Here is a 27884-nt window from a genome sequence, read left to right as displayed (position 1 = left end):
CCAGAGTGCGCTGTCACCGCGCTGCTCTGAGCGTCCCGTCTTTCCTTTTCGGCGATAAAAGCGCTTAAAAAGTCCACTGAAGCGGTGATACTTGTGCCTTTTCCCCCTCTTCATCTGAGAGAAGGAGCTGCGGAATAGCTCCCTTCATATTTATGAGGACTAAGGATGGGTTCAGTCACTCTGCACAGAGCATTTGCCCTCTGAAGCCGAGTTTGACAAAACTGCAATCAGAAAATAAAGAAGTTTTTAGCACTCTTACCTGGGAATATCTCTTTGCGTTCTCAAAAGGTGAGTTTTTTAACGCGTCCTGCTGACAGATGGTCTGTATATCGGGACTTTGCTTTGGCAGAAAACTTCGTTTATAGATTTGAGTTGAGGATGGGACCGAATCGTTCTTTGGACTGATGGCGACAGATCGGAATCATAATGACGAAAAATGTAAAACAAATACATTATTGTGTTTATGTATCGATAAAATAATGTGATTAGCAATATCCTAATTATCCATTATCCCGTCTTAGTTTTTATAAACGTATTTGCTACGTTTCAGTCTGCATTGAATGCATATTGCTGTAGGCTGCAGCATATAATCCATTTTTTTACGGAATATGAAAAATAACGCAGCAAAGCTTCTCAGATACAGCATAAAATCCAGTAAGTTGTAGTAAAGAAAATCCACCCCAGCGTCGCAGTTGCACTAACCTAAATTTTGTACTTCCTAAAATACCAACGCTTTGCGGTAGTGTAGCTCTCCAGTAGACTATTGATTACTCCCAATATAAACTGGAAGCACAGAAAATGAATAACTCGAACGTGTTCTCGATACTAAATAACCACTGTAAATACTGATGTCAGCGCAGGAATTAAACATTATGATGTGTGATGTGAGAAAGCATGGATGAAGTTTGGTCCGAATGCCTCAACTCAGTATTTAATTAAAATGCAGCAAAGTAAACAACCGCTTTTAAGTAATTTGATCTTTTCTCATAGTGTCCCGAAGGACTCGCGGTTAGCGAGTTATACTTCTACCTTCGGTGATTGTGGTGTGTTTCATGGGAGGGACGCACTCAGCACACACATACACACACACACGGTCGTACAGTTTAGACGTACAGTTTTTGCAAGAACTGCAGTGTCTGGGGCGAGGTGTAAAGCTACTGGGGGGAGAAAAAAAAACAGAATATGAACCATCGCGCATAATAAATGGAAAACACGTACGCAGAAGAATGCGCGAATGAATTGCAGAACGGAAGGGAAAATGTGAGAAATAACTGAACGGGGGGCAAACAAAGCCCCTCATTCACAGAGTGCCGTATCGACCACGCGGGCGCTTAAATAATATTCTATATGTGAAATTTGCCAATTATGATCTTCACGATTTAGCGGATATGTTCCGAGTAACCATGCAGTCAATAACCTTCAAACAATAAGCTGCATTTTGCTTTCATAACAAAGATTAAAACTAATATGCAATTTGTGTGCTTAAGTTTTCAGATAATGCAAATCCATGCATGTTACCTGCCCTGGATGAAAAGTGCTGCCATAGCTACACTTGAAGCGTACACTGATATCAACTCTTGGTGCCGAATTACCTTACAGACGTTGCCCTCACATTTAGATTATCCGTCATAACCTCTCGTTTTACCTCTAAATGACCTTTACTACTCCCCTATTTTGCGATAGACCGACAGCAGCGTCCCCTTGTATGTACATTATGTTTTGTCCTCTTTAGCTGCATCCACAATAGTTTCCTTCCTATCAGTTACCCAGATAGTTTCGAAAGTAATTTGTCTTTTTTTCTCAGGAGTAACGTGCGATAATGTGCTTTTTACTGTCGGCACGCCGTTGTAAGCTGCCACTGTGCTCATCGTGCCGAAGTGAGTAATTGCATTCATATTCTAGAGACAGCCCTGGAAATGAAAGTATCTCAGATTACCTGAGATTGCTCTGGCTTCCACCATGACTGACCCATACTTTAACACAATCACTGTCTTTTAAATTCTTGGTTCAGCTGCATATTAAAATGGTAGTTTTCCTTTATTTTACAGCCCCTTGCTGAATTTGCCTAGTGAAAATATGCCAATTAGGATAAGATGTTGTGGTGATGTTGTTCCATCCTCCATGGGATGCATTACTCTGGGCGTGATAAGCAATTTTCATTCAGACTGCAAGTTTCTTGAAATGCCAAAGTACTAGAAGGATTTTGCTTGCTGTATCTCCATCCAGCTTCTAATCTTCTGTTTCCCAGTGCAGTATTTGGGGACCCAGAGACAGTCCATATTTTTGCTACCAGGAACTGGGAGGGAGCAAAAATGGTGGGCTGCCTGGCATAGAGAAAAAAAACAATAATTAATAAATTAATAAATGAGAATAACATAGACCAGTGTTGGGTGGGGGGTCCAGACAGCCTCAGGGAAGAAGCTTTTCCAGACTCTGGTGGAACTGGTGGGATGCTGGAGGATTTCTGGGTACAGCTTTGCAGGAAGGTGCCCTGAGTGGAAGGGAGGGCGCTTGCGGCGCCGAATGCGCTACCCGCTGCAGGCTTTTACGATGCGAGGCATCGCAGTTCCCAAAGCAGACAGTGATGCAGCTGGTCAGGACGCTCGCTGCGCTGCCCCGGGGGAGCGGGTAGTGCTGAGTTTCTCTTTCTTGTCGGACTCATGAAACTTTCAGATTAAAGCTCAAAAAAACTGAATAGCGATAAATTTACGCTACTGTGACCCTCACTAGCTGAAGCAGATTGAAGTCGGATGGATGGGATAGGTCCTTAATACAGTCAGCTTCACCTGGAGAAGCATATTGAAGATGGATGGATCAATGGATCAATGGATCGATGGATGGCATAGGTCTTTACTACCGTGTCCAACACCAAGAAAAGTGGATTGACAATGGATGGATGGGATAAGTCCTTACTAATGTGCCCCTCACCAGGAGAAGTGGATTGAAGATGGATGGATGGATGGGATAGATCCTTACTGGTGTGACCTTCAACAGGAAAAGAAGCTAATGTCCCAAAATGATCATGCATTCCATCAATATATCCTTGAACAGTTTCATGCAAATCAATCCTAAAACCAAAATGGTGCCTTACTAAGCAAATTATTTAACATGTGACACCTGCAGCTGCGACTGTGCCATAATGGAGCTAAGCTGGAAGACTGACTAAGACGTTCATCTGTCCTGTTAGGTTGAGCAGTCAGGCATCATGCCAAATCAACACGGCAGAAGGGGGTGGGCAGGGATAAGAACGGGAATGGGGGTGTACCTGATGACCGAAAGGATGGAGTCTGACAAGCAGTGATCATGTTGTCTACCTCTCAAACCATGCATTTGCACAGGCTGCCCTCTGTTGGTCACAAATAGTTATTACAATAGGAGGGCCGGAGGGGGGGGGGAGTGACGGCTATGGCCCCAAAGTGATTTTGTGAGTGACACCCCAGGAACAACAAACATGCCCCTGCTGATAAGTCTGTGAACGGCATAACGCAGGAGAGGACTCCAATTACAGGGATTTCGAATAGATTTAATTAGATCAGCGCCGATACAAAGCAAATTAAAAAGTAAACAAAAGTGAAAATTCAACATCTCCCTTGAGGGTTTCCTGAAGAACCAAATCCTGAGATGTATAAGGCTTTCGTTTAATCTCTGTAAATTTTCCATCCATCTGTTTTCTTTATCTGCTTGTCCTACGTAGGGACATGGGAGTCTGGAGCCAATCCCAGAAGCTAGGGGTACAGGGCAGGGCAGGGCAGGGCACTCACATCACATCACATCACATCACATCACATCACATCACATCACACACACACACACACACACACAGGTTTGTAATTATATCTTCGTGGGGACTCTTCATTTCTATGGGGAGAAATCTAACCCCAACAATAGCAACCTTAACCCCCACCCAGCCCTCACCTCAAACCACAAGTAATCAAACAAAATACAAGACTTTTTAGATTTTTGATTGTAGTCACAGATTTTTCTAAAGCTGAGTATCACCTTTTGGGGACCAAAAAATGATCCCCACAATATCAGACATGCAATCCCCACATAGCCATGCTAGAGACTCGAACCCAGGCCACTACTTCACTGTGCTGCTCCTCTTTGTAAATAATTTTACCTTTATTGTTCTTTCTGGATAAAACATTGCGGGACTCATACATGTATGTGTACTGTGGGCACCTACCTGCATTTAAATACTTTTTGTGACAATATCTTTGTTTATTTAAGACCCGCGAGCCATTGACATTAAGTAATGATGTTTGGAGGAGTCTTTCCACAACTGGTGTGCAGTTATTCCTAGGAGACAAACAGCAGAGAGGGAGAGAGAGAAAAGAAGCGTGATATGGGGGAGGTGGGAGAGCAGGAGAGGACTTGCTGGCGTGCCATCGCTAATGACTACAGGATGCACGCTTACAGTGAAGCCCATCAAATGCAGTTTCTATTAGCAAACGCATTCCATCTTGGAAATTAAATCAAGTTCTGAATGTCAGAGGAAGGGGGAGAGTGTAGCTTAAATGACCCTTAACGATGTTATTCAAACTTATTTACATGAATGAATAAATAATATGAACAATAAGACATTAATGATGATTTAGTAATGCCATTACGGATTCTATGGTACTGCCCCCAAGTGCTGAGAGAGAGAGAGAGCGTAATATGGTAAGTGTCTGCAATCTGCCTGCTCATTCTAAGGATTGTTGACGAAAGCGTTTTCACACTGCATGCCCTGGTGTCCCCCCCCCCCCCCCTCCCCAACAGCACAATTATTACACGGAAGATGAGCAACATCTATGAGTCAGCAGCCAACACCCTGGGCATCGTCAACAGCCCATGCCTGACCAAGGTGGAGCTGCGAGTGGCCTGTAAGGGAATCTCCGACCGGGACGCCCTGTCCAAGCCTGACCCCTGTGTGGTTCTCAAGATGCAGTCACACGGCCAGTGGTTTGAGGTAGCCTTCCCTCTCTCCTCCGTCAACTCTAGAAATGTTTGGTCACACTATTGTGTATTACTATACTACATAAATACTTCTACATACATACTGTACACCATGCTGTAGTACTTAATGTTAACCATATAAGGAATCGTATATTGTACCTTTATATTTAACATATGCCATTGCATGCTGTACCATGTGATTATATGCTATGCTACATTACTCTATGCTATGCAGACAGGGTTGTCAACTTTGGTCAGCTTGCTGGAGTGAGATTTTCAATTCAAGACGATTCTGCATACACATGCATACAAATTTACATGTATGTAACAGTTTTACTACCTAGAAAATAGTCTGTAGGGTTTGCGAACTACCCCAGTGCTTCTGATGTAGGTAATTTTAGCTTTATAATGGAATAATATAGATTTGCGTTATGATTTCTTGCGTGAGCGTCTGACAGCTGGAGTCAGATAAGCGAGAGCTGTAACCTTGTGCAGCTGGGTAGTTCGGTCTGGGGTGCTATGGATGCTTGGGCAGTACTTCAGTAATCCCATATACTGTGATATTTTTGTTCAAAAATACCATACCCCCCCCCCCCCCCCCCACCAACAAATTTTATCGGGAAAAACTGGAATAGAGATTCTTTTTAAAATACTGTCAAAATATTGTGTAGCGTGGAATAATGTCTGTGTCACGGCGCGAGAAATGAAGGACTCAAGGGCAGGTGTCAGGAGAACAAAGGGGGGGGCGGGGGGGGGGGCGGGTTATTAAACCAAAATACGAGCAGGGAAACAAATAAGAGGGATGCATAAGAGACAGGCGTGGCTTGTTAGGGTGATGACAGGGAGGAGACAGGCAGGAATATCACGGTCTGGATGGTATGTCTTAAAAATTAGGGCACTTTTTCAGTGCATCAGTCTACTTTTTGTGTCGGTTTTCCATTGGCGTAAAAACCAGTATCGGCCCCGAATGACAGCACAGCACAAGGTGGGGCATTTTGTATTGAATTTGAAAAATGGCTGTAGTATGTTATAGGACTGGACAACGTGTGATATTAATACCAACATCGCATGCTATGCACATGCAACTCTCAGTCAGCTAGTTGAGATTAGGCTGTTTTATACCTTTGTGTGGGCATTATAGCATGGGGGGGGTTACATTTTTAATCTGTCAAATGAAAAAAAGCTTAACAAGCTTTGCAGTTTATTGAATATTCATTTTTAAGATTATCTAGAAAATGTTTAAAAATCAGTTTAAAGTTGACCTCCGCTGCTTTTGCATGCGCGCTGCATGCGTTCTCCGAGATGATCATAATAATTTTCATCCTTGCTGTTTAAATCACTCCTAGATGGGTTCGTGAAAAATTAACTTATTTCAAACTCCACTGTGCTGTATAAATATCCCAATATTTATCACAACAAAATCACATCACAATATTTGAAATTATTTCCACAATTGTGCGGCCGGAGTACATTATGCAAAATACGTTTGGCTCTCTTGTCCCGCTGTCCTGATCGTTGAATCTGTCCTTCCTACCAGACTGCAGTTTACACTTGGGTCTCTTCCTGTGTCCATGCACCCATTATTGAAACATTAATAATTAATTCCTTTTTTTTCTTCATTTGTCATTGTTTTCTGAGTTTGTAACTTTTTTTCAAGAAGGCAGTTGTATTTTGTTTAGAGGCTGGCTATTCGCATGACCAGTCAACAAGGAAAGCGTTTGCAAGTCCCACCCCAAAGTACCAAAAAAGTTCCCCAGCTGGTGTGATACTTTATGTACTGGAACTATTGGTACTGGTACTCAGAAGTCAATGGAAAAGGGAAAGTACCGAAAAGCAGTGGACAAGAATCTTTAGATACCACCCAAGCCTAGTGCTGGTTTGGGGGGGGGGGGGGCAGGGGATCTTGGGGTGCTGACAATATGGCCACTGTGGGGCGGGAGGGCGTTGGCTGTAAAACTTTCTGATGGGGTGTGGCAGGGTTGCTCGCTAGGTCATCTTATTGCCACTGATTTCTGGGACATTATGCATCATTCATCAAGGAACTGCTGTCAGTTTGAAACGTGCAGGAGGGGTGGAATTAGCTGTGCTACATCATGCTACACTGAGCTGTGCTACATCATGCTACACTGAGCTGTGCTACATCATGCTACACTGAGCTGTGCTACATCATGCTACACTGAGCTGTGCTACATCATGCTACACTGAGCTGTGCTACATCATGCTACACTGAGCTGTGCTATGCTATGCTACACTGAAATGTGCTACGCCGTGCTACACTGAGCTGTACTACATCATGCTACACTTAGCTATGCTCTGCCAGGTCTAGGGTGACCAGATAATCCATGTCAGTGAGGACATTTTGAGCTACTTCAGATTTTACAAACTGCCTTAAAACCGAAAGGCTCCTGTGCTTGACTTAATCGCTCAGTTGTCATTGTTCTCTGACTGGTTTGTTTCCTTAATCGTAAGATTCATCCAGCTGTTTCACATTAAAATTAGTGACACATGCGTGATTATAGGAGACTGAATCATCAAACAGCAAGAACTCAGTGCTTAAGTGAAATCTAGGTGCTTTTAATTTAAATGATATTTTGCAAATCCTGTCCTAGTTCAAAATTTCCTCCCTGACATGCTACACTGAGTTCTGCTACGCCAGGCTACACCGAGCTGTGCCATGCTATGCTAAGGGGGGACCCTTCCTTACAAGCCAGAGGGTATGCTGTTGTTCACTGAATTAATCTTCCTCTGACCTTCGGCCCCTTTCCTGCCTCCTGATCTCTCTCGCCCCAAACCTGCTTCTTGTAATGCATCACACCACATTACCACTTTCTCATCTGCTCACATAGACTGATGGGGAAAGAGACCAGCAAACAAACTCCATCATAGAATAGGGGTGGCAGGTCGTGTGAGTGATGGTCTACCAGGGGCGGGGCAGTCATGGGTGGGGCGCTCCCCCCGGGGGCTGCCATTCCTCTCTGGCCTGCACACAGTGCACAGTGGGCCCGGCTTGCCTTAGTTGACCCAATAATAACCTTCCCCCAATCTACCTCCCTTTCCCCCCTACCACTCCTCTCTCCCATATCTACCTCCCAATGTTTTGCTTTCATCTTCCCCAACAGACAAGCAGATGCAAACAGTCATGTGCTCATGCCCTCCATTAAGGGGAAAGTTTATCTGGCAACCTCAACAGGCACTCATACTTACCGTATGATATCGCCTAATAGCTCTGTCATTGTATTCTTTTTTGTTATTTTATATCTCTCTTCTGTCCTATCTTTCCTTTCCGATTATTAGACATTACCCTGCAGTCTTTAATAAAATAAAATAAAAAAAAACTACCAAAAAAAAATCGTTCCTGTTTCGCGTTATCTGCTGCTTACAATAATCCAGTTGCTGACTATTTCAAACAGTAAATGCCGGCCTGCGTTTTTAAAAAGATTTGTTGCAGATATTGTCACTGGCTGGCTGGAGCACGTCCCGGAGAGGAGGAGGCAGGGGTCACCCGGGACAGGATGTCAGTCTATCACAGGGCAGACACACACTCTGTGTGCAGTTATTAACTTTTATACTTCTATATTTATGCTTCAGCTATGTTGCTTAATGGTGGAGCCCATGTGACTGTGTGGTGGGGTCCTATTTTCGCCTGTGACTGTACTGCAGGTCCTTGTACTCTCTGCTCTGATTTTTAGTCCCTCTTCTGTGTAAGTGAGGGACTTGGGCTGAAGACAGAGCTCATCTCCAGTGATGTTTCAAGGCAGAATGCGGAGCCCCAGTCCCCGGCAGGCCTGCTGTGAACGCCGCTCCCGTCATCTTTCAGCTAAAAGGGCGTGTTTTGGGTTCGTGTGCTTGCCGTCAGGCAGATGTTCTGCAGACCAAAAAGCTTTTTGTGTGCCTCATAGAATGGGCTGCCCGGGGCACACAAGCAGCAGCTGGAGGAGGGAGCCGGAAATTCCGCTTGAGTTAATCCCCCCCCCAGACACACAATAAAAGGTTAATGCATTCTAGCTGCTCTTTATCTCCACGAGAGGTCTTCATCGACAGATCGGCAGCCGCGGCTAATGAGCCATCCACTCCGGGTCCTGTGGACTGGGCTCAGGTAACAGGGAACCCTGCCCATACAGTGGAGGTCCCTTCCCTGCCCTACAGGAGGCCCAAACGGCAACCTTCTCCCCTAACCAGATGAGCTGGAGCGCAGGGTGTGAGCAGAGCTCCCTCTCACTTCACCATCTCGGCCCACCACACCGTCCACCTGTCTTTCCAGAAGCTTCCTTCCAATGTCGTTCCGAGGGCAAAAAATAGAGGAGCTGAGGGCAGATATTAAAAGCATAGCTGGTGAGAGTGAAGGCACGCCATCCCTATCCGGAGTGCAGTGAGAGGCAGCCCCACTGTGCTGTTCTCCTCCATCAAAAACCTCCCAGGAGGCTGTTTAAAGCTTGGGGGGGGGGGGATGATCAGAATGGCCTCTGTGCCCCCCCCCCTCACCCCCGATAAGGGCAGAGGGCATCACACTGTCTCCGAGATACAAAAATTGCTGTCAGAAGAAGGGAAAAACATATTTTCCCAGAGTTCCTCCATCACTGTATAAATATGTTGCTGCAGATGAAAGTGTCTGTCTCTCTCAGACCAGAGGGTTAGCAGCCTCGCTAATTAATACAGAAATATCCCACTCTCACTCTGCCCCGATAATGCAGGGAATCCGCAATGTGAAACGTCTATAATGAATGTCATTATGCGTTCAAATCCTGCAGAGACGTTCCCGCTGTGAAGTTGTTTAAAAAAAAGATTAAATATCTAAAAAAGAATACCGCCACTGCTAAAATTTATGCATATGATGCAACGTTTAATCCTGTGTTCCAGCCTAATTTTTCTTTTCTCTTTTTGCATGCCGTTATTATTCGGGTCGATTTTGACGTGAGCTTTTCACGTGCGTGCGTGCGTACACGTGTGCAGATGTGCACGGTTACCGTTGTACACGTGACTGCGCACATGTGCATGAGCGAACTAACCCAGGCGGCAGAATCGCACTTTGGATGCAGCCTTTCTGCAGCCTCCTTAAAGAGTGTCGACTGGGAAAACGAGGTCAGTTCTATATTTACTACTCAGGACTGAGCCATCTGCAAAGTCAGAACACAGAAAACATGTCCATCAGAACTCCAGCAGTGGGCGACGTTGGTCACATTCTCATTGGCTAATGTTCGATTCTATCCCAACTTTCCCGTCAAGGTCATGAAGAAAGGAAAGTAATCCTGCTAAATCCAGTTCTAATATCAAAACACACCATCCCACTGTCCTTTGTGGTTTGGTATGAGATTACACAGGATCTACAAAAGTATTCCATGTTTGATGTTGTTTAGGGGATGATAGTGGTTTTGAAGGGTAGAATAATTGTTTGGGAGCTAAAATTAAAGTTTTTAACCGATGATTGAGGGGAGGTAGGCGAAGTGGTGGCTCTGAGGCTAGGGTTCTGTGCCAGCAACTGGAAGGTTGCTGGTTCAAATCCTGGGAATGGCTGGAGTGATTCTACTCTGTTGGGCCCTTAACCTGCATTTGCTTGGTCCTGGGTATGACATTAATCTACATCCAGCCCTATAAGGAGCTCCTCCAACTTACAGGGAAGGATTGACACTCCAGCCACTGGAAAAAAACCCCTCAAACTGGTCCATTTGGAATAGTGTGGTGCTGAGGTATCACCGGCCACATGGCTGCACTCAGGTTCTCATCCCTGAGGTGGTTTGTTGTCTGGTGGGTGTGGCAACGCGCTGTAATCAGCCCCTTACTTCCTTGTGGAGTTCATATCAGTGAGGTTTCATGGTATCTTCAGAAGCTGTCGGTCCAGCCGAGCTGGTGTATGGATCCGAATGATTGCTCTTCTGCTGAGGGAAAACATAGTACACCCCCACCCCCTCAAAGAAGGAAGTGCCTTGTCAGTGTTTCCTGGTATTAATTCCTTATTTTTCACTACGAAATATCTCATATGCTCCAAAATATCGAATATCTTATGTCTGCTCAAAGCTATATTTACTGGATGTGTCCACGGTGATGACCCTGCATGGCGGTGATCCCAGGATTCCCCCTAGGATGATCCCTCGAGGCCGGCCTGATGATCCCTTGGGTTCGCCCTCTTCCAGGTGGACCGGACAGAGGTGATCCGCAGCAGCATAAACCCGGTGTTCTCCAAGGTCTTCACGGTGGACTACTACTTCGAGGAGGTTCAGAGGCTGCGTTATGAGCTGCATGACATCAGCAACAGTCACAATGGTCTGAAGGAGGCCGACTTCCTGGGGGCCATGGAGTGCACTCTGGGTCAGGTGGGGGCGCTGCTAGGTTTCCATGGAAGCAGGAAACTTGGTACCAAAGGAGGCAACAGTTTACTCATTGTTGAAGCTGCGGATCTTGTGAATGACATCACAAATGAATAATTACATAAGCATTTCAAGTCTATTACTGCTTTAATGTCTAACAGACATATTGCAAACACTGTTTTGCTTATGTGCTTATTTTCTGTATATCCCAAACACCATTTGCGTAAAGATGAATTATGCCTCATATTTGTATTATACCAGCAGTTTTCAGGCCCAATAATATTAATCATATAGCAGTGGGATTTTCACAGTGTTTGTCATTCTGACTTCCATAAATGGCTAATGCTGGGTTTGTAGGAGGTAAATCAGGCACTTTAGGACTGACCAGAGAACAGGTTCAATGCAGGTGTCTGGAATTAGGGTTAGGGGCATTACCGTCTGTCAGTGTTGAAGAGGTTTGTGGACGTTTAACAAGAGCTACCTCCTGACAGTCCCTTCCTCTCTCCGGGCAGATCGTGTCCCAGAGGAAGCTCACGAAAGCCTTGCTAAAGCAGGGGAACACTGCAGGGAAGTCCTCCATCACTGTAAGCCGCATGCTGCATCCTCTGTCAGTGAAAACAAAAATGAAATGTTGATTGGAGTTGATTTTGTTGTTTATTTTCTGTCCGGTTTGTGATGCTGTTTTGAATCTTCGTGTCCCTTGCATCCACCGTCACGCTCGCTGTCCGTCTGCCATTTTTATAGCCCTGACCAACCGTCAGAGGTAGACAGGAGGACAGACTGTGCCTGGCGACCATTTATAAACGCGGGTGATCTCTCCTAGGTGACCGCAGAGGAGTTATCTGGCAATGACGACTACGTCGAGCTTGGTTTCAGTGCAAGAAAACTGGATGACAAGGTAGCCCTTGGAAGGCCTAGAATAATAATGTCTGTCAAATCTCTGGCCTTGACTGATTTAGTTTAACGTTTCTCTTACATGATCATTTCTGTTTAGCATAATGAAATGAAGAAACTGTATTATGTAGAAGGCTGTTGCTGTGCTTGCTTAATTTAACACTGAGTAGAGGTGATGGAGGTAACCCGCACATCATGGGTAAAAAACCTCTCTCTCTCACACACACACACACACACACTTGCACAGACATACACATCGCAGAGACCGGACTCAAAGCCCCAAACCCTGGAGGTGTGAGGTGAAACTGAGCCATTGTGTTATTCTGAAATTGAACTGTTCCAGCAAAATACTGATACAAGTATGCATTACAGAGTCTGTGAATTTATCTAACCAAACTTAAGCTACGGAAAAGACCCCTTTGATGCTGTCACGATTGAGAAACTGAATTTGGAACAGCAGGGTAATCAAAAATCCGCAGGAAGTTGAATGAACCTGTCATGTGACAGAATGTACGGATTTCTCATTCGAAATCCAGCGTGTCCATAGCAACGACACCGTAGCAGCTGCGCAGTGTGAGTGATCACGTCAAGCTGAATCAACATGTGAATCAGAATCGGTGACTGATTTATGGCCATATTAATTAAGCCAGTCAACTTAGGAAAGTTTGATATTTTCACACTCGTTAGCTCGTCTGGTTCAGCGGATGCCCCAGAGAGGTGATTTCCCATCAGTAGCTAAGGATCATCTCAGTAAATGTTACTGTCTACCCAGAAAGAGGCACGTGAGCTGCTGTCCCTCCAAACCAGGTTGGTTATGGGAGGAAGGAACTCATCTCCAGCTTGTTTCTACAGGACTTCTTCAGCAAATCGGATCCATTTTTAGAAATATTCAGGATAAATGATGACTCCACTGCCTCCCTGGTCCACAGGACTGAGGTACATCATTATCCAGTAATGCCCAAAACCTGTTTCTTTCAGTACTACTTCCTCTCTACTTCCTCTCTACTTTCATTCTGTTTCATTCAGTTCTGTTTCCTCTCTACCTCCTCTCCATTTTCACTCTACTTCCACCCTATTTCCAGTCTATGTCCTCTATTCCTGTGTTTCATTTGGGCATTTAGCAACGGGGTTGGGGTTCTTGCCTTTGGGGGGGGGGGGGATCATGTGTCTGGTCGGATAGATGTATTTAAATCCTCATAGGCCTGTCACATCTTACCGCTGTGGTATTTTTCATGCCTGTATGCAAAGCTGGCTGATTTCATTGGGAACTGCGGTGTTTTTCTCTTCACAGACCGTCATGAACAACCTCAGCCCAGTCTGGAAAACGTTCAAAGTCTCATTTAACACTCTGTGCAGTGGAAACCACGACCGCGAGCTGAAGGTAGGATGAGAGCCTACAGTGTGACTGCAGAGCAGTTACAGATTATTACACAGTGATGCATGTGAGGGTATTTTGGGTTCCTATGTTAAATTTCAGATGTGGTAATGACAGTGTAATAATGCATCAAGTCTTGAGCTTAAACACAAGTACAGACATCAAGCAGGAGCTCAGTGTGATGTGATCAGATAGACAACCCCCTCTGCGCGCCTCCTTGTTGTGTTGGAGATGCGCTGTAATGCAGCTCCAAGTATTTCTGCCGCTAAATGGAAAGTTCCAGAAAAGCCCATAGGCTGACGTGACAAGACACCAGACACGTATATATCCTGGCTCTTGACGGCTTTTCAGCGTGAACAAGAGATGGAGACCCTGACAAGAGTCATGCTCAGTATCAGATAGAGAGTCCTGCACATGCCCAGAAGGGCTGATGCTCAGGCACTTTCAGTTACATGGATTCATTTATAACTGATTCCTTCTCTTTATAGGTGCAATGATAGAGTCAAGTAAATTAGTAGAATGCGAAATGGTCAAGTGTTTGCAAAGAGCTTCGCAAGAGCTTGCTTCTAAAAATTCTCTTCAATAAATAAACAGGATTATTGAAAGTCACAAGATTTGGGAGACGGAATGGGGTGCCGCCCGGATCTGTAAGCAGCCACCTGCGGCTTTCGATTTGGCACAAAAGGATGTTTTTCTCGAGATAAGCTTTGCGATTTTGGGGGGTGGGGGAGCTCAGCGCACCTCTCAAAACGGCGGGACGCTAAGCTGTGCTCCATAGTGGCTGGACCCGACACGCTTCCTGAAGAGGCCGGCAGGAGCCTTAGACTCGGTATAATTACCCAGCATGCCCCGTTCCACCACACAGTCCTCCACTGACAAGCATAGAATAGAGAAGACAGCTGGAACCAAAGTAAGAGGAGTCGCTGACATGGGGAGTGAGGGTGGAGTAAGGAGGAAGCAGCGGGTGGGGGTTTGGTGGGGGCACAGATTTCCAGTTTAGCCACATATCCGTTCCGTGATGTCACTTACTCTTATGCCTGAGCCATGCGTCAGATGATGTGATTTCTCACTTATCAGACAGAAGTGAACTGCTGTAGCCCGGTGTCCAGTGAGACCTGCCAGCGGGTTGTTAGTTTTAGCATTGAATTGGACTCGCAGGTCAGAACATAGTGAGGAGATAAATGTGATACAATACTGCCGCTGTCCGCGGAGCCAGGGAATGGAATACAGCTGTCTGGCGCAAGGCACCTGCAGGAGGTGCTGTGCAGATAGGAGTTTTCCACATCATACACCCCAGTGCCCCAACTTGATGCGATATCCTTGTTTCCTTAGTCGTGGACCAGGCCTGTTTAATGAGGCTCGTTAGCACTCATTTGAAGGCACATGGCGAGTGAACGAAGTCAGCATTCCTGTGACGAATATCACAGGATCCTCCTGTCAATCAGCAGTGCCCAGTTCATTTCTGGGGTGCTGTGTTATTGGAATGAATTATGTATATTTTACACTGCCCACTGGGTCTCAAACTTTCCGTTTGTCAGGAAGGAGAGAGAACTCGATGATAGGTGAGTGGGGTTCGGATCCAAGTCGTGGTTCTGAGGAGCTTGTCCTCTGGGAGTTGATCCCCAACAGGTTCTGTTAGCGATAGGTTCGGAGCCTATGTCCACTAAGCTTTGGCTCATTGTCATGATGGGCCAGGCCTGAAGTTCTCACCTTCCTCTGCTAGCTGCTGATAAGCGCCACACCTGTATCTGTCAGATTGCTAAACAGGTCTGATGTTTCTCCAAATGGATCTGGCCAAGACGCATCAACCGAGCCACAAATCATCAGGCACCTGCTGAATTTCTGTGATTTGCCAGGAAGATTAAAAATACCCAATTTTATTTCTGTCAAACAGAATACACATCATTCTAATTTGTTGGGCAAACATGTCCTGAACGGCAGTGAAAATAAGCCAGTTGGAATACTTCCATTGATTTTATATATTCATTCTTGGTCTCAGCTCTGTTGAACAATAACGGCCTATTTTGATATCGGTGGGAGACTCACAGGCTGCATGTAGATGATTTATCTAGTGTCTGAGATGGTCAGTGCCCCAGAGAAAGCGTAAGGAATAAACGAGTCCTTCCAGAAGCGCAGCGTCAGCGACATCTCTCTGGCAGGGGGCGCCGTGTCTTCGAATGCGACTCGGTGCGGCTGGTGTAATTAGTGCAGATATTACCATGGATACCTTTAAAGCAAGCGACAGCGATTCGCTGCATTTCCTCTCCAGCTGCGAGACGCGGCCTTGTCCTTTTGGTCTCAGCAATCTTGTCTAAAAGCTTTTCTACCGCCTGAATGCAACCAAAGGTGTCATTAGCATCTGCTTCCTTTAGCACAGGGTTGGGCTTTGGGGGACCAAACCACAGCACGGGGCAGCCTGACACACGTGGTGGAAGGTGCCAGGAATTGCCTGGAACTTTTTGGGTCTGCAGGGGCACTGTAAGGGGTGGGGGTGTTGCAATGATTCCAAGGACAGTCATTCAAATAGCTATTTGAAGAATATATTATGTACTATTTACAAAAAAATATATATTTATTTTTTTTTTATTTGCTTTTTTGTATCTTTGACAAAAAGAAACAAGTTACATATCTGTACATCCCATCTGTTTTCGCCGGTTTAGTTCAGCCCTGTCTTCTCCAATATCAGCTAGCCAGCCTATGTTCGAAGAAGTCAGTGCAAAGTTAAAATCTGGTTATCAGAGAATGAAGGCTGCAAAAATTTGAAAGACAGACGCGAGGGCCACTAGTGTTTATCTGCCTTTGTTAACTGTATGATTATGGTGGGAGGGCGGAACGCTCCGTTAACAAACGTCACATCTGCTCCAGATTCCATTTTACCAGTTACCCTCCGCAGGCATGGTTATCCAAAACCATAACTATCCACATCTGCAGTTATTCAGGTTACCTGCTCTCTCGGTCTGGATTTTCCTTGGTTTGTTTGCTGTTTTTTGGTTTCCTGTTCATTTCTGTTTGCGATAGTTCTGTTCTGTTAGTTCCAGCTGTGACCGCTCTCTGACCGCTCTCTGACCGCTCTCTGACCGCTCTCTGACCGCTCTCTGGATTTTGCTCAGCCTGCTGGATTCGATTCTATGCACATGGGTTTCGCCGTCCCTATAGAGGCACAGATGATGACCTGATATATGAACACGGGCCTCGAATGTCACATGGTCTTGACTGGCAGCACCCCCACCCCCGAGTGCCGTCAGAGCCAGCTCTGCTAATATCTAACTAATTACTTGACAGTTTCGTTAAAATATAAAAGTCAGATAAGTAATAAGAGTCTCCGCTTATTTGGCTATTAAATAAATGAGTATGATTACAGTCAGTGGCTTTAATCTAAACACTGAATCATTAACTCCTAAGCTGATTGGGAAATGCTGCTATCTTTTTGTCAAAAAAGGAATTTCTTCTTTGTTCTGTTATAATTGGTCCCGAGGCAATAGATTTATTGCATCATCATGACCATCCGAGCTAACAGACAGCTTACTGCAGGGCGGTGCTTCTCCACTCGGTCCTGCAGCATTCTGGCATGTTAACTGGACGCACCCGCTGCCCCATATTCACCCTCTTACCATCAGTGTTGGCGGCACCGAGATACGGGTGACGATCTGATAGACAAAGACCATGAACACATTGCTGTCTCTTCCCGCTGTCTGCATGCCTGGGAAAACACACAGATGTACAAAACGTAAGTGCAGTCCTTAAACGAAACATAACAGAGAAAACTGTCGCAGGAAATACCCTTTACTTTGCATTACTATTTCGCCTATATGACTGTCATTATCGAGCACAACAGGGAAGCATGGATTTTATGACACAAGCCGGGTGAAATAACTATACCAAAGTCTGCAAAGTGCAAGGAATAATATTTGGTATAAATATTTGGCAAAGTGGTATAATATTTGTGTTTGCCCTGTAACTGAAAAGCCACGTTTCATCACCATATTAATATTTGAATATGTTTCAGATGCAGATAACACCCCCCACCCCCCCCCCCCCCCCTCCCATACTAGCATCATACAATCACGCAGCAGCTGACCCTCATGCCATCTTTCTCAGGGCCCTCTCCCTCCCCCTCTGTCTCTCTCTCAGCTGCTGCAGACCTGAACTTCATTTCACTCTCCACAGATTCCTATTATTTCCCACTGGATTGAGGGTTGGGGACATATTTTTCACTGTATCTTTTGTGCCCCCCCCCCCCCCCCATAAATCTGTCTCTCAGTGTACTGTATGGGACTGGGACTCCAACGGAAAGCATGACTTCATTGGGGAATTCCAGACGACTTTCAAAGAGATAAGAGGAGCACTGGATGGACGGCAGGTGAGGCGCGAGACACATGAGTGTGTGTGTGTGTGTGGGGGGGGGGGCATGTATAGGTGTGGAGAGGGTATGGGGTGTTTGTGTGTGAAAGGGGTATGGGCTGTGTGTGTGTGTGTGGAGAGGGTATGGGGTGTGTGTGTGAATATGTGGGTATGTGAGTAAGTGTGCTTGGGGGGGAGCGTATGGATAGTAGCCCCTCCCCATTACTTCGTTCACTGCAGCTGTTAGTTCCACTTTTCACTAAGTAACCGGTTCAGTACCATTTCACTCTGTCTTCAGTTTGCACCATTAGCAGTCAGATCTGTGTAGCTGCTGGGTACCAGGACGGTATTTGGTTGGTACTCCTCCCATGGGCAAAGGGCCATTCTGTCACAGTGTTACTGGCAAGGGAATGAGATCCATCAACAGGAAGCAGCGTGGAAAACAACAGCAACTCCAGCCACCACCACCCCCCCCCTCCACCCCCTGCCCATTTCTGGCGACATCTGGGTTTTAATGGTTCTGAGACCTCCCAGTCCTCATCTGGTGTGTCAATGGGCTGTCTCTCTCTCTCCGCTATGTATCAGATCCAGTGGGAGTGTATAAATCCAAAATATCAGGTCAAGAAGAAGAATTACAGGAACTCTGGTGTCGTTATCCTCAACCAGTGCAAGGTAGGGCCTCTTCTTATTTGCAGTCAACGCCCAAACATCTTACCAGTCTTCACCATCTATTGGCGAGAACAAAACAGGTTCTGTGAGATTTTCCCACGGATGCCATAACTGCGGCTTATCCCAAATAAGATTACAATATAAAAAATGTTGGATACTGGTGTTGTCATTAACAGATGATTCCTAAAAGTCAAACCTTGTCTCCCTGTGTGCAGGATCTCTTCTCTTTGGTGTGCTTAATTTCCACAACTAGCGCAACTTTCCAGAAGTTTGTTCATGGGCCATCTCAGACCATTGTCACACAGTAGGGCCCACAGAAAGTAGAGAGAGTCTAATTGATAAAGGCCTTCAGTACTTGAAGGTTCATGAATAATGTAATAGTACACGCTTAATGCATTAATTAATCAGTAACTAAGTGTTAGTTGTGTACTGATCCCATGTTCATTCATCATTAATAAATCATGATAGTTTATGTATTTCATGGGGAAACCTATATCAGTTCATGATTTGTTCTTGAGTAGTTAATGAGTTAAGTATTTTTTTGCCCTTGAGTGAAGTCTTACCATTATTAACTAATTACTTAACTGTTAACTAATATAGTATCTGAATGGAACACATGTACTGTTACGATTGATTAATGATGAACAAACATTGGTTCAGTAAAAAACTAACACTTAGTTACTGGGTAATTAATGCATTAACTAAGCAACTACATTTTTCATGTCCCTTCAAGTAAAGTAATCTTAGGTCCAGGGCTTGTTTTCCGTGCTACAAAAACTTATCGTCTGAGGTGGAAGGTTTAGGTCCGGAAAGGTGAAATCCATACCGAGGTTTTGTTTCGGCCAATCAGGTGAGTTTCTCTATGAATGTGACTCTGGTTGAGTCTGCAGCCACTCAGCCGGTTGGTTGAAACGAAATCTTGGTCTGGATTTATACTTTCTGAACCGGAACTTTCTACCTCTGCTTACTGAGTAGATAAAAGTTAACTGTTGTGCTCCAAGAGCCTTTGTGCAACATTCTTTGTGATGGACCTTCAATGAGCTCTTTAGATGGATTGTCAGACAGGTTCTGCCATGTAGCATCATGGATGCCTTAGCTGCTCCCAGATGGTACATCCACTCAGAAACACAGACTCGGCCAGTGATTGGTTGCTTCTTGCAGATCATCAAGATGCACTCCTTCCTCGATTACATCATGGGCGGCTGTCAGATCCAGTTTACGGTGAGTTACGTGAGTCGGCGCAACAGAGAACATGGCAGCCGGCCTGTTGGAGCTTTGCTGGTGTTACGCTGATTGTCGCGCTTCAGCTATAGGAGACAGCAGATTGACAACAATTTTATTCGGCATTTATGTGGTGAAAATTATGAAAGTTAAAAATACTCTGGAAAAGACTTACAGCATTCAGCATGGATCGCGCAGAAGAATCGCCCGTGTCAAAGCGTTTCTATTCAGACCTGATCCTGTCATCGCTGGGACATTCAGCTTTATCTTTAGCATTAGCTTCTGCGATGAACAATGTAGCTGGGCTCATTAATTCAGGGCTTTTATTTGATCCTGGAGTGATATACTGCCACTGACCACAGGGTCATTTACATTTACAGAGGGAAAGATATTAGCTCTGCTGCGGGCAGGAAGTTTGAGGATAAATTTTGTATAATATGTAGCTACTGCACCCTTTTCACCAGGAACCAGATAACCTTCACAGATCGGCCAGAAACACAGCACACATATGTTCCATTTTACATTCACAACAATAAGATAGGGTTGATTTTATTGGTCGCAGCATTAATGTAATAGTTTGCAGCGGAAAATTCTTGCGTACAGAACAGCAAGGTACTTGCAAGGTAGTGCAGACAAACAAACATAGTGTGAACAAGTACAGACAGACAGATAGACTAGATAGATAGACAGACAGACAGATAGATAGATAGACAGACAGACAGATAGATAGACAGACAGACAGACAGATAGATAGACAGACAGACAGACAGACAGACAGACAGACAGACACATACATAGATACTTTTTTGTCCCCATAGAGAAATTTTACTTGCACGCTCCAAAGTTGGACCTGCCAAAACATAAGTAAACACACCACTCTCTATATGCAAAATATATCAAAGAAGTGAAAAACAAACAAACAAATTAAAACTAGATACATAAGAACATACCCTTTACTTCCTTTCTTATTTAGGACTCCAAATACTGATAGATAAAGGAACAAAAGAGTTCTTAAAACATTCTTAAAATGTTTAGTGCAAATATATATTTTTTAAAGTACAGAGTACGCAAGCAGAATATAATCATAGAGATTAATAAATATGAAGAATGAAGCTGCTTTTATAGTCTGTGACTTACGCAAGAATGACTGCGAAGCAGAAGGCCTAGATATGGAAACATCTCCTCCGTGAGAACATGCCCATGAGGGCTCTCCATGGTAATATCCCAGTAACGTGCAAGTAAACCAGCGGTAAATAATTTGCAAAAGTAGTAAGTGGAGTACCATCCTCCTTCCCAGGTAGCCATCGATTTCACGGCCTCTAATGGGGACCCTCGAAACAGCTGCTCTCTGCACTACATCCACCCATACCAGCCCAACGAGTATCTAAAGGCCCTGGTCGCCGTCGGCGAGATCTGCCAGGACTATGACAGGTGAGTATCCCCAAAGCCTCCACCGGCACCCATCAGCAGGAATGCTGGGAATGCTGTGACAGCGTGTGGAAAGGAAAGCATCCCGAGCCTGTGGGCTTGCGGCATTTTGGCCAGAAGCCCTGCCTGTCCGTTTTATTCAGCTCTGCTAACACCATTCATTTCAAACTTTAGAGTCCTGTGACCTCGCTGCCAGTTACAGTCATTCCATCAGACATTGTAAAATATATAGTGGGACAAAACTATTAATAGCAGGTAATACCTAGCAGCAGCATGAGCAATCAGGTCGAGGATCTGGACTGGATTCTGCAAGCCAATAAAGACAAGCCTCAGATCTTTCAAAAGTGGGTAGATTTTGCCTCTCTTGATGGCCTTCCTCCCGGTACGGGGGGGGGGGGGGGGGGGGGGCAGGCGTGAACAGGACCACCTGAATAATCTTAGTGAAAGTGACCTGGGGGTGGCGAGGATGCTGACGGCAGAGGAGGCTGTGAATGGCACTTGATTGCGGATGGCTGAATCACGCTGATTTCAGGCCTTGCCCCACACAGCTTCTGCCCCCTGATTCGCGTTCATCTTCCTCTCTTCCTCATAGTGACAAAATGTTCCCCGCCTTTGGGTTTGGAGCGCAGATACCACCTGACTTCAAGGTATCACCTTCTGCTCTTACACCGCCGGTTTCCCCAGCGATTCCAGCACATGCCATATGGTATACTTATGCGATGCCCCGCACATTTCCAGCAGATTCCTCAGTCATAGTGACTTTCAGAGAAACCAGCATCGAGCTGATATTTCCCCCCAGAGTCCCCCCACATAGTCTCTGTGACCTTACATGCCAGCGTGACCAAGACGTCCTTTTCTTATCTCCCAGGTCTCCCACGATTTTGCCATCAACTTCGACGAAGACAACCCGGAATGTGCCGGTAAGCATTACTGACACTCATGCTTCACCGCCTACGTTTCACGCTTTCGAGCTGAAATGCTGCCATTCTGCATAAGACCCAGACAGACGTGTCCCTCATGCAAAATACCGTGTATATATATCAGTGCATATACCTGTATATATAATCTCTGGTTAGCAATGGTTAGCAAGCCTCTTAACCCAGCTGGTTAGCCCACCTAGACCTAAGCATCGTGACATACTTTAATCACAGAGACATTAACTAAGGTTAACTTGAAACTGCAGCCAAAGAGTAGCTAGTGAGGAGTTTCACTTACTTGGCTGCACCTAGCTACACGTCGTCCACTAGATCTAAAATGATGCAGCCGATCGGAGGCTGTGTTTGGCAGAAATAAAATAGTTCCTGCAGCAAATCGCTCACTGCAAGGTCCTTGGATTATCTTGAGTGCTGGGTTACGATTTCTGGTAAGATACACTACTGTTGAATTTGTCAAATGTGTTCATTTTGCTGCCTTAATCACCACAGAAAGAATGCGGTTGAGAAGACTGACATTTCTATGGCCGATATCTGCAAAAACTACGCAACTCTCATCACAACAATCGACATGGTCAAACAGCCCTACAGCATGTCTATGTCATGCTGCACCTCGTGTTATCGGCCACCCCCTCCCCCTCTCATCTGCAAGCACAGATGTTTCAGGACCCTTCCTCTGTGAACACCCCCCCAGTATCTATTTTTGATGATGTTCCGCAGCAGCAGTTCACAGCGGCCCAAAGCTGCTCCCTCTCCTATTTTAAATGCGGGGTGTCACTCCACCCGCCCCCCCCCAGGCCAGAATCTGTGATCTCAGACAGCTTGTGGAGTTAAAACCGCTGCAGCTCTTGCACTCTTACACTTAGCACTCCGCGCTCACGGCGTGTGCAAATATTCATTTATAATTAGCATTCTTACGTGCCAGCAGGGGGGGGGCTTCTCGCACCAGCTGAACTCAAAAAGGGGCGGAGGCCAAATGCTGACGAGCTGGCACGCTTTTATTTTAATGATCAGAGCCTAACCAATCAGAATATCAAAAGAGATGGTGTTAACTCCTGAGTGGCTGATGGAATCCAGAAATAGCAGATGGATAAAAGACATGGGGTACCTCCCGATCTCACTCTTGGAAGCATAACGAGGGCATGCCGCATTCTCGATTGTGATTGGAGGTACAGCTTCCCCAAGAGCCAATCAGCCCCCTGCCTGTTCTGAGTGGATTCCTGGCATCCCTCTGATTTCACGCCGCTAAAGGGCGAGATCCCTCGGGAGCCCCTGGGCCCTGATTTGCCAGGACACGAGCACCCAGCTGCTGCTCTGACCCTTAAACTTCATGCATAACTGCAACCTGCACAGACGTGCGTGGCCTTTATACCCAGAAAGAATTAAGGATTAACACCCAAAAGCGGCAGGAGAATCAACAAAGGATACGAGAGCTCTGTGCTGCTACAAGTCAAACTAAAATGTAAAACATAGTTGGTTCAGATGACACGGAAATGAGTAATAATGCTGAGTATATAGTGTGGTTTGCTGGGAGAATACAGACGAACGTCAGTTTCCTTGGGATAAACCAGTGTTTCCCCAACCTGTCCCCACTGAACAGATAAACATTTTTGTTTTATCCCAGAACACCTGACCCAAGCAATCAAGAGCTTCAAATACCTGACAAGTGTGCTGGGATCTGGGATAAATGTGTTTCCGTCCAGTGTGCCCCGAGGAAACACTGGGCTAGACGTGGTCCATTCTTAGTTCCAGTATATGTCCTCCGCATGACCAGTGGTCCTCCTCTGGGCTTCGCGGTGAGTCTGACCTGGTAGGAGCTTCTCACCTACATGGGCGTCTGTCACAGGCATACAGGGTGTCGTGGAGGCCTATCAGAACTGCCTGCCCAAGATCCAGCTGTACGGCCCCACCAACATCGCCCCCATCATCCAGAAGGTGGCCAGCTCCGCCTCCGAGGAGATGCACACCAAGGAGGCTATGGTGAGGACCCAGGACGAGCTGGGGGCCCCAGGGCTGAAATGGCTGAGGGGGGGCTCTAAGTGGGCTATTGAGGTATTGTTTCTGAAAGAAAAATGTGAGGGAATTAAATGGTGCATCAATAACATGCTAATCAAAATACGGGGTGGCATTAGTAAAACTCACCGATCAGGGGTGCGTTTCCCAAAAGCAAGTTCGAACTATCCAAGTACAGCGTAAGTGTTTCCCGAAACCATATTCAGGGTGGGGGCGGGAGTGCTTTCTGTAAAATTTGCTTATGGGGGGAGGGGGGTATTGCGGTACAGATTGGTCGGCCAAATTTAAGAAGTTTAACCGTTCCTAGGATAGCCTATACCGTACCCCACCCCTAAGGCTAAGGTTAGCCTAAAACTCTTGAGTACATTCATTTAATTGTGTTCTTTCCACATCTGTTCACAATTTGTCTAAAACTTTAACGAGATCAAAGGTGTTGGAGATGTGATGTTAGTCTTGAATCTTCGCGCCGTTTTCCTCTTCTGTTAGGCTACTTTGTGTTGGCTCACTTAGCAGTAAATCCAAAATCCAGTGTGAAAAGAAAGTTGTGTCTCAGAGTAGGAAGAGCAGGGACTGGGGGCGACTTTGTCTGTCCCGAAACCTGTCGCTAAAAATGCAAATAACAGATATGTTATAATTTAAACGATCATGTTATTTTATATCCATAAATGTAATTTCTGGAAATTCTGTGTTCATGAGGCCCCTAGTTTTCAAGAAGGAGTCCGGCTGTTGTACCCTTAACTAAGATACATCAGCTTCATGGGTTTCAGAAAAAGGGGCTTTCGGAGGGTTGCCATGGAGATAAGAAAATTGCTGAATCTGAATAGCTTCACGGGTGATACGATAGGACAGGGCTTTATGATTCCACTTTGAAGTATGAATGAAGAAAAAAAAATGACTTTTTAAAAACTGCTGAAGTAGATATAGTCCAGTTTGTGGTGAGGGGGCCTGAAGCCCATCCTCGGCAGATCTGGCACGAGGTAGGAGACACCCCCTATAGCTATAATAGATACACATGAGAGATGAAGTAATTATCTGAGTGTCAGTGGCACCTGCTGTTCCCGACCGCGCCTCTACAGGAGTATTTCATCCTGCTCATCCTGACCGACGGCGTCATCACTGACATGGCGGACACGCGGGAGGCCATCGTGCACGCCTCCCACCTGCCCATGTCGGTCATCATCGTGGGCGTGGGCAACGCCGACTTCAGCGACATGCAGATGCTGGACGGCGATGACGGCATCCTGCGCTCGCCCAAGGGGGAGCCCGTGCTCAGGGACATCGTGCAGTTCGTGCCCTTCCGCAACTTCAAGCACGTGAGTCTGAAGGGCGTGCCACGTGTCATGTGATGACCTCTCTCTCGTGGTCTCATGTCATGTGATGACCTCTCGCTCGTGGTCCAATGTCATGTGATGACCTCTCTCTCGTGGTCCCATGTCATGTGATGACCTCTCTCTCGTTGTCCCACGTCATGTGATGACCTCTCTCTCGTGGTCCCACGTCATGTGATGACCTCTCGCTCGTGGTCCCACGTCATGTGATGACCTCTCTCATGGTCCCACGTCATGTGATGACCTCTCTCTCGTGGTCCCACGTCATGTGATGACCTCTCTCTCGTGGTCCCACGTCATGTGATGACCTCTCTCTCATGGTCCCACATCATGTGATGACCTCTCATGGTCCCACGTCATGTGATGACCTCTCGCTCGTGGTCCCACGTCATGTGATGACCTCTCTCATGGTCCCACATCATGTGATGACCTCTCTCTCGTGGTCCCACGCCTTTTGATGACCTCTCGCTCGTGGTCCGACGTCATGTGATGACCTCTCTCGTGTTCCCACGTCATGTGATGACCTCTCTCTCGTGGTCCAATGTTATGTGATGACCTCTCTCTCATTGTCCAATGTCATGTGATGACCTCTCTCTCATGGTCCAATGTCATGTGATGACCTCCCGCTCGTGGTCCCACGTGTCATGTGATGACCTCTCTCTCGTGGTCCCACGTGTCATGTGATGACCTTTCTCATGACTACACTCATGCCAAGTTCTGCGATTGGGATTCGCCCCATAGGTGGCAGGAGGTGCCCCCTTTTCTAAGCTCACTTAGTGTATAAACTACCCACATGCCCTGACTGAGGTCTACACAGCATGACAGGGTACTGGCTCCTAGTCATGTAAGTGATGAATTCATGTAAGCACTGGACTTTCTGTCTATTTCAACACACCATTTCTTGTTTCCCTTCACAAACAGATACCGTTGCAGAGTTTGAAAAGATCCCAATAAATATATTTCAATAAAAGCCCATTTTTTCTACTTATATAGCTGTCTTGCTGACATAACCATAAGGAATCAGGGGCAGACTAGGCTGTGTGGTCAGTCATAGATGCATCTTCAGGGAGCTTTGGTCAGTGACTTATTACTGTTAAGGAGGTTCTTTACACCTCAGTCAGATTTACTGGATGATATTCAATACTGGGGGTTTGGATTGGCAATTAGAGTCATACGCAAATCAAACAGCATGACTAATGAAGAAATAAGAGATAATTAAATGAAGGCAACAGGCAAATAGCACTTGAAACATAAATTTAGTTTAGCAGATCAGCAGCAGGGAGCTGATGAACTCCGCGGTCAGGGGGTAGTAACACTGCACCCAGAAGAAAATATTTTATTGTGTGTTTTTTTCCGGATTTAAAAACGGATGCTTTATTCCCCATCCACACAAGAACATTAATAATTGAAACTGGCAAGGCATCGCGGCAGCAGCTGAAGCCTCTGCCAAATGTCATTTTCAGCGGGAAATTCCGGCGACGAGATAGTTTGTCACGGTGATATGTCTGTAAAACGTTTAAACTGTCCATTCTGGGTTTATTCTCATAAATTCACCACTGGGTTTGTGGCGGATTGGCATATCTGAGAAGAAGTGCCCGCATGTTTTTGAATTAGTCCATTGGGATTTATAGGTGAAAAAACATACATTTAAAAAGAGATAAGGCATACACTTAGCATAAATTACAGCCTGAGGTAAGGGCTTCGTTGAGCAGCTGAATATTTTGATCCAGTCCCTTCACGTGTATAAGGGGCGTCAGATAATACAGTTTGTCAGCCAGTGCTGATGTTTTATACCCGGGTGCTTTGCGTCAAGCCGGAAGAATTACCATTTTGGCATCTTGTTCATTATAATAAAACATTAAAGCGCCATAACACATCGAACCAATTTTTGTCTGCTCTCATCCCCCCAGGCGTCTCCCGCAGCTTTGGCTAAGAGCGTCTTAGCCGAGGTCCCCAACCAGGTGGTGGACTATTACAACGGCAAGGGAATCAAGCCGAAGTGTCTCTCCGATTATGAACCTTCCAAGACGTTCAGCCCCTAAACTCCACCGCACACGTCTGCATAGTTCAGAAATAGCACGTTTTTGTGATTTTTATCTAAACGGATTTTGCATGTGCTAACCCTCACTACCGTAACACTACTGTACTCCTTAAGAAGTTTGTACATAGATATAATAATAATTAAATTAAAAAGACTTATTTACATAAAAGCATGCTGAAAACATATTTGTTGGAAAACGTGTCATGTTTGTTTTGGGTTTTTTTACCGGTTTTTTGAGATTTTGCTAAATTTCTTAATATTCTTAATGCATTTTGAACCAATGCGTAGTTACATATATGTATTATAGTTATCTAATCTGGATTAATTATTTCTTTCTTTGGCTAAAACGGACACACGGGCTGTATTTTGCATGTTATAATAAAAGAGAAGCCTTTTGCACAG

The 27884-nt window shown here is 45.5% G+C and overlaps 1 protein-coding gene across 3 annotated transcripts; it reads left to right on the top strand.

Moving 5' to 3' along the window:
• The first annotated feature begins 96 nt into the window (after window positions 1-96).
• cpne4b (copine IVb) lies at window positions 97-27884 on the top strand. 3 transcript variants are annotated; one of them, XM_048994402.1, is made up of 16 exons: window positions 97-288; window positions 4762-4951; window positions 11067-11246; window positions 11753-11824; window positions 12064-12138; window positions 12987-13070; window positions 13426-13515; window positions 17771-17869; window positions 18436-18522; window positions 19681-19740; window positions 21038-21171; window positions 21761-21815; window positions 22037-22088; window positions 23947-24080; window positions 25190-25426; window positions 27352-27883. In XM_048994402.1, exons 2-16 carry the CDS (start codon window positions 4781-4783, stop codon window positions 27481-27483), a joined length of 1662 nt encoding a protein of 553 aa, XP_048850359.1. In that variant the 5' UTR covers window positions 97-288; window positions 4762-4780; the 3' UTR covers window positions 27484-27883. The 3 variants fall into 3 exon arrangements, with proteins under 3 accessions (XP_048850359.1, XP_048850360.1, XP_048850361.1); XM_048994403.1 differs by lacking the exon at window positions 12987-13070 and having other exon boundaries at window positions 27352-27884; XM_048994404.1 differs by lacking the exon at window positions 97-288 and having other exon boundaries at window positions 27352-27884.

The sequence above is a fragment of the Brienomyrus brachyistius genome, chromosome 23, assembly GCF_023856365.1.
Source record: "Brienomyrus brachyistius isolate T26 chromosome 23, BBRACH_0.4, whole genome shotgun sequence".
Taxonomy (NCBI): Eukaryota; Metazoa; Chordata; class Actinopteri; order Osteoglossiformes; family Mormyridae; genus Brienomyrus; species Brienomyrus brachyistius.
The sequence above is the reverse complement of the archived record's forward strand: the minus strand, read 5'-3'. Positions and strand labels throughout refer to the sequence as shown.

Excerpts from the sequence above, each read along its gene's own strand:
- cpne4b (XM_048994404.1), top strand. The coding sequence starts at position 4,781 with ATGAGCAACATCTATGAGTCAGCAGCCAACACCCTGGGCATCGTCAAC. Across the intron at positions 11,825-12,063 it reads CAGGGAAGTCCTCCATCACT|GTGACCGCAGAGGAGTTATC; the intron begins GTAAGCCGCATG and ends GATCTCTCCTAG. Across the intron at positions 21,172-21,760 it reads ATCTGCCAGGACTATGACAG|TGACAAAATGTTCCCCGCCT; the intron begins GTGAGTATCCCC and ends TCTTCCTCATAG.